Consider the following 12,196-nt stretch of genomic DNA (forward strand, 5'->3'; position numbering starts at 1 on the left):
GTAATATTTCTTTTTTGATTTATTGTGTAAATATCAATTAAGTTGAAGCACTAATTGTTTTGATTGGTACACCTTTATATGTAACTGGTTCACTTCTTATCAATGCTTGAGAAAGGCTCATGTGAGAGCCGAAACGTCGCTTGTGCCACCTATGGGTGAATAAACTCTTTTTTTCACTGAAGATTCTTGGGAGTGCAGTCCGTTTTTTCTATTCCGTATCAGTGGGTAAGCACCAGTTACCAGACCCGGACATGGCACCCATTTTTTACTTCATTTTTTGCTTGGTGGTGCTGCTAGTTATTTATTTTTTCATATATATATATATATATATATATATATATATATATATATATATATATATATATATATATATATATATATATACAGAGCAGTGTATTGATGTGAGACATACAAGGTATAATACTATAGATGCATTGTTTACAGAAATATGTGGTCAGTTCTACATTATGGTCACTGTGTGTGTGAGGTACATGAGGTAGTGGTCACTGTATCTGTCTGAGGTATACATGAGTGAGCAATGAGTAAAAACAGGGCATGGAGGGGGGGGGGAGGGTAAATGATAAGTGGAGGGCCTCTCTTACCAATCCAGTCTGTATGGATCAATGCAGAGCTGATTGTGAACTTCTAATACTTGCTGTTAGGGGTTGAAGGACCTGTGATGTACTGCACTTAATACTTGCTGTTAGGGGTTGAAGGACCTGTGATGTCATCATAGGTCCTGGCAGATGTACCTTTCAAAACTAAAAACTACACCATTTTTGGTGCAGTTTCTTTGCTACATCCTGCAGGACCTGTGATGTTGAAGATTATGTCATCACAGGTCCTCCTTACTGGCATACATTTAAGCTATTTTCCACACCAAAAACTGGCATGGTAAGTGACAAATAAGACAGGCTTACCAGCACGCCCATTCTACACCCCCTTTTCTTGCCACTTCGGAAAAGTGTAATGAGCAGATTTTTCCACAAAATGGCATGCTACTAAATCTGAGACCCATATACCCCCATTGTGGTTTCTGTGCGGAGCATGTGAAGGGATCAATATACCCCGGTCCTGGAATTCCCTACATTCATGTCTTCAATGAATAATCTAACGCATATAGAGCAGGATCAACCCATCCAAAGCCTTTACTAACTGCAGTACAAATGCTATGGACATTACAAAACAGCAATTCCACGAAAGAAGTCCTAGTGAGTGTGCTACAACTACTCCACCAGGATCCGGACCTGATCCCGTCAGTGATCACTCATTATTGTCTTCCTCAGTATGAATCCGCAGTAAACACAATCTCTGAGCTTCAGGGGTTAATTCTTCTACAGGAGCTCTCCGCCCTCTTATCAGAAGAGACTTTTCCACTTTCGGTTCCTGCTCCTCCGTACCACAATGGCGTCTGCTGACCTGAGGGCCGAGCTGGACTGCTCCATCTGCCTGAGCCTCTATACAGACCCCGTATCCCTGAGATGTGGACACAACTTCTGCCGCTCATGTATTGTGAGTGCGCTGGATGCACAGGAGGCAGCTGGAGTGTATTCCTGTCCTGACTGCAGAGCAGAATATCCGGAGCGTCCGGCCCTGGAGAAGAACAGGAAGCTGAGGAACATAGTGGAGCATTTCTTATCTGCTCGGCCTGATATGGAGGATACCGGGATCTTCTGTACTTATTGCGATTCTCCAGTACCAGCTGTGAGGACATGTCTGCAGTGTGAGGCCTCGTTCTGTGACAAGCACTTGAGTAGACACAGTAAGTCATCAGAACATACTTTAGTTGAACCTACTGCTACCCCGAAGGAAAGAAAATGTTCCACACACAAGGAGGTGCTGAAATACTATTGTCCTATAGACACCGCCTGTATCTGTGTGTCCTGCTGTCTGGTCGGGGAGCACAGGGGACATGACGTGGAGCTACTGGACGTGGCCTCTGAGAAGAAGAAAGAAAAACTGAGGAAATATCTGAAGGAACTAAACCCACAAAAAGCAGATATTCAGGCAAGACTCCACAATCTGCAGGATCGTCAGAGGAATATCCAGGAGAAAGCCTCTGATAAGAGGAAGAATGTCAGGAAGTTATTTATGGACATTAAGAAGCAACTGGAAATGGCAGAAAAGAAAGCGCTGAGCGAGATCTCCAGGCAGGAGGAGAAGATTGTGTCCCACATATCTGATCTGATCAAGAAGCTGGAAATAGAGGCGGACGAGCTGTCCAGGAAGATGCATCACGTGGAGGAGATGTGTCATGTCACCGACCCAATAAGACTCCTACAAGAAAGTGACATTACAGTATGTGGTCGTGGAGATGATGAGGACACAGGTGGAGAGGGCAGGTCTGAGGATGGTCTGGATGAGGTTCTGATCTCACTGACCTTACACCGATCTATGAGGGATATTGTCACCAATGTCAGATCAGAGCTCGGGCTCCATGTTCCAGACATATTGCTGGATGAGGACACTGCTCATAGATATTTGAAGATATCAGAAGATCGGAAAACAGCAACAGATTCAGAGAAAGAAGAACAGGACAGACCAGAATCACCAGAAAGGTTTCTGATCTACCCCCAGGTGTTAAGCAGATGTGGCCTCTCCTCAGATAGATATTACTGGGAGCTAGAGTGGAACCTGATAGGAGAATGTGGTGTCGGACTGTCCTATCCCAGTATAGAAAGGGAAGGAGATGAGTCTGGTATTACATATAATGAAAAATCTTGGTGTCTGGTTATGTCTGATACAGTATGTGCAGCGTATCACAACTCAGCCATATTACCTCTCAATATAAATTCATGTCCTAGACTTGGTGTCTTCTTAGACTATGAGGCCGGGCGTCTGTCCTTCTATCAGCTGTGTGACCCCATCAGACACTTACACACCTTCACCGCCTCCTTCTCTGAACCCCTACATGTTGCCTTCTATATGCAGGATGAAGCCTCTGTTAGAATAATAAGCTGAGGCCGATGCGTCCACGTCCCGTTATAATCTCCGCCTATAAGTCACTATATAGCGCTGTATGGGCGGAGCCTCCGATCACACAATGTATATGGCGGCTCCATTGGTGGATGTTTTTGTCATCCTTGGAGATCGGATGCAAAATTGATTCTTGAGTTGGCGTAAGACTGATAATTGTCCAGAATTTAAAGAAATATTCCCATCTCATAAAGTCCTGGTATATAGATAGGAGAGGACATCCCTTCCTTGACTCCGGGATCCCCACTGGTCCTGGGAATAAAGGGACCACAGTGCTGGTTTGGTGAAGTGTCCTCTTTAAAGTTAGTTTATCTCCTATACATTCTGCTTTCCCCAAACAATAGAGGAGGAGTCAGTTCTGGGGATGGGGTCCCAACAAATCAGAAAGTGATGGGATATTCTATATACAGTATATACTACCACTGTGTGAGATGGGGAAACCTCTTTAAGCTGAGCCCGCAATATCTACAGCAGCTTCAGGGGACACAAGTGATGTGTGAAGCTCTTTGTCTATATTCACATTACTCAGGGATTTGTAAAGCTGCAGGAGACGGTACATGGTCGTAGTGATGAGCGGGAGGTGGCATATTTGATTTCGCGAATATTCGATAGAATATTCGTCGAAATCGAATATTCGTCATTTTTCTATTTATCGCGAATAATATACGATTTAATTATTCGCGTATTGCGATTTTTCATTTGACAGTATAAGGAAACATTCTATGACTATGGCTAGGCTAATATGTGTACTTTACGAATATTCATAATATTGCTCTAACGAATATTCTAAAAGACGAAGTTAGAGCAATATTACGAATATTCGTAAAAAACACATATAGACTGTAATTTATGTGGACTGTTATTCCACTTTGGCATACTGCTCCCCGACAAGCGTCCCCGTAACCATGGGAACGCCTGTACGTTAGAATATACCATCGGATCTGAGCTTTCACAATCTCAGGGAAAACTCAGATCCGATGGTATTTTCTAACCCACAAGCGTTCCCATGGTGACGGGGACGCTTGTCGGGGAGGAGTATGCGAACAACTGTACAGATAGGAAAAAAATAATGCCAAAATTCTAAATAACGAATATATTCACTATATTGCTATGTATTCGTTTTTTAGAATATTGGTCATTTTATTTTCCATATGAAAACATGATTCCCCCTGCTTAAAGGGAGTCTTTCACCTAAAATGACCATTATACACCACAAACATGATGATATCCATTACATTCCACATATTATAATCTTACCTTTCATATTGCTGTCCGTCGCCTATTCGCTCTTAAAAACACTTTTATTCCATATGCTAATCAGGTTCTGAAGGTGCCCAGGGGCGGCGTTTATGCGGCCGGTGCCCAGGCTCCACGGCGCTGTTCAAATCAAACCCCTCCCCTTTCAGCCCTCTGGCCCGCCCTCAGTTCTTCAGATACCATCCTCCAGTCAATGACAAATCCTGCGCCTGCGCACTCCATTACTCACTAGGGCAGAGGCAGCAGAGCGTTTAATGCGCATGCGCCGGCCCGTACATCCCGATATTTTGGCAGTTTACTTCCGCCGGCTAGATCGGGATGTACGGGCCGGCGCATGCGCATTAAACGCTCTGCTGCCTCTGCCCTAGTGAGTAATGGAGTGCGCAGGCGCCGGATTTGTCATTGACTGGAGGATGGTATCTGAAGAACTGAGGGCGGGCCAGAGGGCTGAAAGGGGAGGGGTTTGATTTGAACAGCGCCGTGGAGCCTGGGCACCGGCCGCATAAACGCCGCCCCTGGGCACCTTCAGAACCTGATTAGCATATGGAATAAAAGTGTTTTTAAGAGCGAATAGGCGACGGACAGCAATATGAAAGGTAAGATTATAATATGGGGAATGTAATGGATATCATCATGTTTGTGGTGTATAATGGTCATTTTAGGTGAAAGACTCCCTTTAAGTTGCTTGTGGGCCAATGGCTTATTGACCCACAAGCAAGAAGCAGGGAGAAATCATATTTTCTGATGGAAAAAAAAACAAATATTCGATTTCACGAATATATAGAACTATGTTCGAAATATTTGCGAAATCTTGAAGTTACGATATTCGAGAAAAAAAAAATCGCAATTCGAATATTCGCGCTAAACACTAGTCGTTACCCATTAGGCGGCTGCAGGAGGTTCGGGGGCCCTTCTTGTGGGGTTCACATTGGACTGTTTGGGCACATTCATACATAGAGGTTGAGGAAAACGTATCATAAGGAAAGCGCGAGGTCTCCTTGTGGTTTTCAAAGCCATTGCAGATGTTTGGGTGAAGCACATTAATTTAAAGTTTCTCTAATAAAACAGCGAGTGCTTGGAAAAACAGGCAAAACTGCATGTGTTTTATTCCCATGAGATTTTAAACCGCACCTCAGCTGCTACGTGTGAATATACGCTATAGTTTACTGGAGCCGTCCGCAGATAATCTGCTGCCAGATGTGTGGGTCGTAGCTGAGCTCTACCATACAGAGGTGGAAGCTGAAACAGTAAGCCATGACCTGACATCAGCAAAGAACACCAAGACAGGACGATGAAAGTTGTAGCCTCTTTTATGTTTTCCATCATACCTTATCAATGTAAAAAAAATATATAATTAAAGCTGTAATTTGCTGTCATAGATCTGTCGTTATATTTCCTGATGCTCCTACGAGGAGGACGATGCAGCCGCCATCATCATGTTCTGTAGACGCTTCTTCTACACATGGCGGTAGACATTTTATTATGTGGAGTTCTTACCTTCCATTACACATGTGAACCACAACCAGCTAGTGGTGGTCGGTGTCCGGGGGTTCCTCACCTCCTCAGGATCCAGTGTGGTCCATGCTCCGGTCACTGGTCTGAGAGTGCAGGGATCCTGGGATACAGACGGTCAGTTCTGAGTGCCGACATCAGGTTCCAAGATTTCAACAGGACGTGTGAGAAGCACCCACCAAAATAGAGACCCCAGGATAAAACCAGAATGTATCCCGAATTCCAGGCCCCGAAATACATTCAGACCTCAGACCAGACAGCAGAGTGAATACAGACCCCAGCACCCCCAAAATGACATCACCAAACCTACTGTTTATTGAAGGAATGAGGAAAATGTCCAAAATGTCTGTCTACACTCTGAGCATTACAGGGGGTCTTCCCATTACTATGTTGGAGATAGCCCAGTGCTTGTACCAGGATATATATGGTAGTCCATAGACTTGAATGGAGTGGCAGCATGACCACTGCTCCATTCAAATGGGAAACACCGGGCCCCTGTTCTTATTATTAGTGGGGGCCACTGGACAGTCACCAAAACTGTGACTCGGCTCAGCTACCTTTCACAGGTGTTGTAAGAGTACAACTCCCATCATGGGATTTGTAGTGATACAACAGCGGCAGTGGTGGAGGTTGGTGGTCCCTGACGTGCACTAGCTGCTACATGGAGATCTGGAGAACTCTATTTACTTCAGCGGTCACATGTTTTACCAAAAGTGCCAATGCAGATGGCGGATTCATGACTGGATATCACTCCCATCATCCACAATTGCATCTCTTTATAACACTGTTGCAGTGTCCTGAAATACACTGCAAAGCACTGACAGCGTTAATATCTCTGTATTTTATGTATTAATTGCATGTACTGCTATGTAGGGCTGGCTCAGTCCATCCTCTTCAGGAGGTAGTTTCTGGAGTCTATGGTGGAGATTTATCAAAACTGGTGTAAAGTAGAACTGGCTTGGTTGTCCCTAGCAACCAATCAGATTCCACCTTTCATTTTCCATAGGAGCTCTGAAAAATGAAAGGTGGAATCTGATTGGTTGCTAGGGACAACTAAGCCAGTTTTCCTGCACACCAGTTTTGATACATCTCCTCAGATGGCTGCCTGCTGAGGAGTTAACCCCGAAGAGCAGCAAGGAGCAGATCCTACAGACTACAAGCAGTTTATGCACCACCTCAGGCCACCTGCATATAGATGTGGGTGAAAGGACCTAAGATCCGCACGCATTTATGTGAGTCGCTGCAGCATATCTGCAACGTGCCGCCCCCCAGGGCCGATCGTGTCCCAGGTTTAGTGGAATGCAGAGTGGTGTGGCCCTTAATAGTCTCTGTGTGTGTCACGGTGCTCCAACCTGGATAGTGTTGCTCCCCAGGGTATGGCTCCGAAGCAATAAAGTGGATGAGTAATGGTGGCGAATAAGTCGATTCCAGACCTTCATAAAGTTCAACAGCTTTACTTGCATCAACTTGAATCCAGACAATATACAGGGTTTCTCTTGGTTCCAGCAGGCTTTGGTATAAACTGGCAGGCAAACTTGATAACTCTGCTTTCTCTTTCTGCTGTGCTAAACTCTGCCTGGGTCTGGTTACTGGACTTTCATTTAGTTCTGGTATCCCTGGATTTGGGTCCCTTTGGCTGTTGTCTCCCTCCTGACACTCAGTAAGTAAATTAGCAAGGAGTCATGGTGCTCTGAGCTACTTCCCTTTGGAGAGACTCCTGCCACAGTTAGAGAACACTTTCCCCTTGCTGCTACATCTTCCACACATTTGCCCCATCGCAAGCTTAGCTTACACTACACTGGCTGCTACATGTTAGGCACGTCTGGCTCCGACGATGCCCAGGCTTAGACTGCTCTAAACTAGAACTGAAACCCTTCCCTTGTGGTAGGAAGCAGGACCTGCCCACTTCTACCCAAAGGGGGGAGAATGGAATGGCGAGTTCCATTCTGTCTAGAGATCTCTCTCTCTTAGCCAGATACACACCACCACCTGCTGGGGAACCAGGTACATTACATGAACATAACAGTTTCCGAACAACAAAAAAAGGGGGGGGGGGGTCAGCACATCCCAATGCGCAGGTGCACGTTGCTGATGTGGCTGCAAATATACATCTGACAAACAAATGGTGCAACAGCACTCTACAAACCAAAAGTAGAGTACAAAGGTATATTACATTGCAAATGCTATGCTAATAACTTAGAGATGCTTAGCAAATACATTTTGTACAAAATCATTTGAGCCCTTCTGCCGAACGCCAAGGCGACCTCTATAAGAAGGGTCCTAACACTAAAGCTCACCGGTTGGGTGCCATAACAGCGACCATGAATCCAGGAAGTGCAGGTCCCACATGCATGCTGTGTTTCAGAACAACATTATCAATGCACAATGTGAAGGACCTGGAAATAGATACAAGGATGACATTATAGTTAGCCCATTAGAGACAGTAGCAGGATGTAGGAATGGTAATACCACTCTGGGGTATTGCATATCCACACCAAACCCAACAATGTCTAACAGCAGTTTTGGGTGTTTATTTGATGCAGTGTTTCCGCAGATCTCGCCCTTCTATTGAGAAGGGTGAAATCCACAGCTAAAACCACAAACATAATTGACAGGCCAACAAATTTTTGGAAAGCCATACGTCATTACAATTTTTGCATGGAAAAAATCCGCAAAGCGTACATACGATTAGTGTAATGTCATACACTTTGCTGGTACTGTAATACGCTGCGGTTTTTCCACAGAGAAAGAATGCTCATATTCCGTAATGTGTGCGGAAGGTTTAGCTGACACAAAGGGATTGCAGACTTTGGCAAAGAAGGTAAACGCAGCTAATCTGGCTACATCCTCCTCTGCGTGTGGTGGGAACACTACAACTGCCCACCTAAACCAAAGGACAGGAGGCCCCCTGCTCAGAGATTGTATTCCCCTGAGGATACTGTTATATCTGATGACAGAGAGAGTGCATCCCTTTAGGCCGGGAAAAGGGAAATTGACCAGTATGAGAGAGAAAGAGAAGCCTCTCATGTCTCCAGGGCACTACAAGGAATAAAAGCTGTGCTCTGATTGGTCGCTATAGGCAACAAGGACAGGATTTGCCTTTTTCCAACCATTTTCTATTTCCAAGGCCTATAGGGGGGTTTATATTATTATGGGCTGTGCACCGGGATTGTTTGTGACGTTTAAAAAGGCACAGATTTTAGTGTATACCATTTTTGTGACTGTATGCCAAGCTTGCCACTTTTCAAGCCAGTGTGATTAGCGGGAGGGCACGTGGCCGCCTCTGGCCAGTTTTTCTATGACTTACTCCAGAAATTGGCGTACACTCATTCATAGACATGCGGCACTGTGATAAATGTGGTGCATCTTTAGACTTAGTCTAATCTTACCGGGAGGAATGTATCACGAGGGGAAGTTCTGAAGTCGGTTTTGTGTTAATATTAACACCATTAATGACTGGGATCGGAATGCCCGTCTTTTGTGGAGGGGAAGTGATGGAAAAAGCTTGGCTCGCTGTGTCTCCGCATCCCGACGTCCGCTCTGTCATCCCACGGTCAAAACTGCATAAAAAGTCATGCATGAAACAGGTGGTTTTACGGCCATTGCTGCGGTTTTACTGCCTTCACTATGTGATTATTGGACGCATGATTTTTACAGGTCAATAACTGCATCACTAAACGGTGGTAAAACCATGTGAGTCTTAGGGCTCATGCACACAAACGCCCGTGCCAATTTTCAGTGCCCAATGCACGGGCACCGTCCGTGTGGGCTACGCTGATGAATGCAGACCCATTTAACTTGATTGGGTCCACACTGTAAAAAAAATAGAGCTCCGTACTGCTTCTGTGGCCTTCTGCTCCGTCTCTTCCGGACCCATTAAAGTGAGTGGGTCACGGTGTTCTCACGGCTGGTGCCCATATATTGCGGACCGGCTATTTGTGGGCCGCAGTATGGGCAAGACCAGCAGACGTTCGCATTCATTAGCCCTAAGATGCGGTTTTCATTGAGCAGTCAAAGGCGTCTCATGTAAATGGACCTTCAGGTTAAGGCCACATGGAACGGACGACAGGCGGCAAAATGTGGTGATAATTCTTCCCATGGGTTGTAGGTGCCACTCAGGATCTGTAGAAAGCTGCTTAGGCTACTTTCTCATTAGCGTTTCCGCTATTGAGATCCGTCATAGGATCTTAATAGAGGAAGAAAATACTTCAGTTTTGTCCCCATTCGTTGTCAATAAGGACAAAACTAAACTGAACGAAATGCATTCCGTTCTGTTTGGTTGCGTCCCCATCGCGGACAGAAAAACGCTGCAATAGAAAACGGATCCGTCCCCCGTTGACTTTCAATAGTGTTCATGACGGATCCGTCTTGGCTATAGAAGACATAATACAACCAGATCCGTTCATGACGGATGCATGCTGTTGTATTATGGCAATGGAAGAGTTTTTGCAGATCCATGACGGATCCGCAAAAAACGCTAATGTGAAGGTAGCATAACTGGAAATACTTACTGGGGCAAATTTATGAAAACTGTGGTGAAGGAAAGCAACCATAGCAACCAATCAGATTCCTCCTTTCATGTTCTAAAGGAGCTTTGAAAAATGAAAGTTGGCCTAAAATGTCTCTATGTGTCACGGTGCTCCTACCTGGATATGACTGGATCCCAAGCTTTGGCTCCGAAGCAATAAAAAGGAGGAATAATCGAGGGATTTGAAAGAAAGAGAGTCCAGACCTTGTATGTAGTTGAACAGCAGCTTTACTTGAATAAATGTTCCTCAGAAACAGTCTTCAAGCTTTGTCTGTACTGACAGGCTGGCTATATAACTCAGCTTTGTCTGTACTGACAGGCTGGCTATATAACTCAGCTTCTGCTGTACGCTGCACTTTCTCTGTGGTCTGTCTCTAGATTATGCCAGGGAACTTTCCTCCGTACTCCTGAGGCTTCAAGCTTTGGCCTCAATGGCCAGCAGAGACATGCCCCTGCACACCTGTCTCCTAGCAGGGGGTACGCTTTCCCAACCGGTGTGCCTCCAGCTGTTGAAAAACTACAACTCCCAGCATGCCTGGACAGCCTTTGGCTGTGCAGGCATGCTGGGAGTTGTAGTTTTGCAACAGCTGGAGGCACACTGGTTGGGAAACACTGCTAGACTAACTAGAACTGGTCCCCACCCTTCCTGCAGGAAGTAGGACTAGCCCACTTCTCCACAGAGGGGGGTTAGAATAGAATGGAAAGTTCCATTCTATCTACATACAGCTCTGCCGTGTTTTCTGCCACCTGCTGGTGAACCAGGCACATTGTGGAGTGACCAGGATGCAGGTATACTGATGCCACTTTAATGCAATGGCTGGGTCAGGTGGATAATAGTCTGTATTTTGTTTGTGACGCCAATTGCAGCGTGCGCAGGGTACTGTCACAGGGCCCTTCAAAGGTGTTATAACGCACGTCCCAGATTAGGAATGCCAGAGTGGTGTAATATAGGAAATGTATCGTGGCTCTTCCGTATCTATCTGGTTTAGGGTTAAGGTGCTCTGTTTTTTGGATGGTTCACCTATTCATCCAGTGTAGCATGTAAATATTCAGAAGTTCTAGGTAAAAACAGGCACTCACCATCTGGTAGGATGGATACATTAATTTACTCAATGCAATGTATATATGTTAAAATACACTGTAAATCAATAAAGATACAAATATCCATACACTGTATATAAAATATCCATATACTTGCTAGCTTCTGTTATCCTACTAGTTGATATATTGTTTGGGGCATATATTTTAAACTGACCTATACCACGTGGTACAATCAATAAACCTTGTGTATAATCAGCTTTGTGCTTCTTATTCCTATACAACGGTGCAAATTCATTAAATGGCGTGTTCACCCCAATTTCTGGAGTTGGTGAGAGTAAAGTGTCCACAGTATAAATACAAAAAAATATATGGTATAAAAATATGCAGTATAAAAATATGCAAAAATCTATGGATATAAAGTCCTTCTTTATTATGTCCTTTATGATAAAAGACAGTGATGTTGGACAGTCTTTTACTCTCCAAAACAGCCAGACGCGTTTCGAGGCATTAACCTCTTCCTCAGGTTGACGCCTTTAAACGCGTCTGGCTGTTTCGGAGAGAAAGACTACCCACCTAAAATCTTATAAAGACTGTCCAACATCACTGTCTTTTATCATAAAGAAGGACTTTATATCCATAGATTTTTGCATATTTTTACACCATAGATTTTTTTGTATTTATACTGTGGACACTTTACTCTCACCAACTCCAGAAATTGGGGTGAACACACCATTTAATGAATTTGCACCGTTGTATAGGAATAAGAAGCACAAAGCTGATTATGCACAAGGTTTATTGATTGTACCACGTGGTATAGGTGTCACAGAAGGTGTACAGGAAACAAGACAACACAAAATGAATATATGACTCACTGGATCCAAA

At 44.5% G+C, this 12,196-nt stretch overlaps 1 protein-coding gene across 1 annotated transcript; it reads left to right on the plus strand.

Annotated features, from left to right (window-relative positions):
- Positions 1–1,307: 1,307 nt before the first annotated feature.
- LOC122945862 (E3 ubiquitin/ISG15 ligase TRIM25-like) lies at positions 1,308–3,044 on the plus strand. The gene has a single exon (XM_044305116.1). It carries the CDS (start codon positions 1,405–1,407, stop codon positions 2,959–2,961), a length of 1,557 nt encoding a protein of 518 aa, XP_044161051.1. The 5' UTR covers positions 1,308–1,404; the 3' UTR covers positions 2,962–3,044.
- The last annotated feature ends 9,152 nt before the right edge of the window (positions 3,045–12,196 follow it).

This window comes from Bufo gargarizans, chromosome 8, assembly GCF_014858855.1.
Source record: "Bufo gargarizans isolate SCDJY-AF-19 chromosome 8, ASM1485885v1, whole genome shotgun sequence".
Lineage (NCBI taxonomy): Eukaryota > Metazoa > Chordata > Amphibia > Anura > Bufonidae > Bufo > Bufo gargarizans.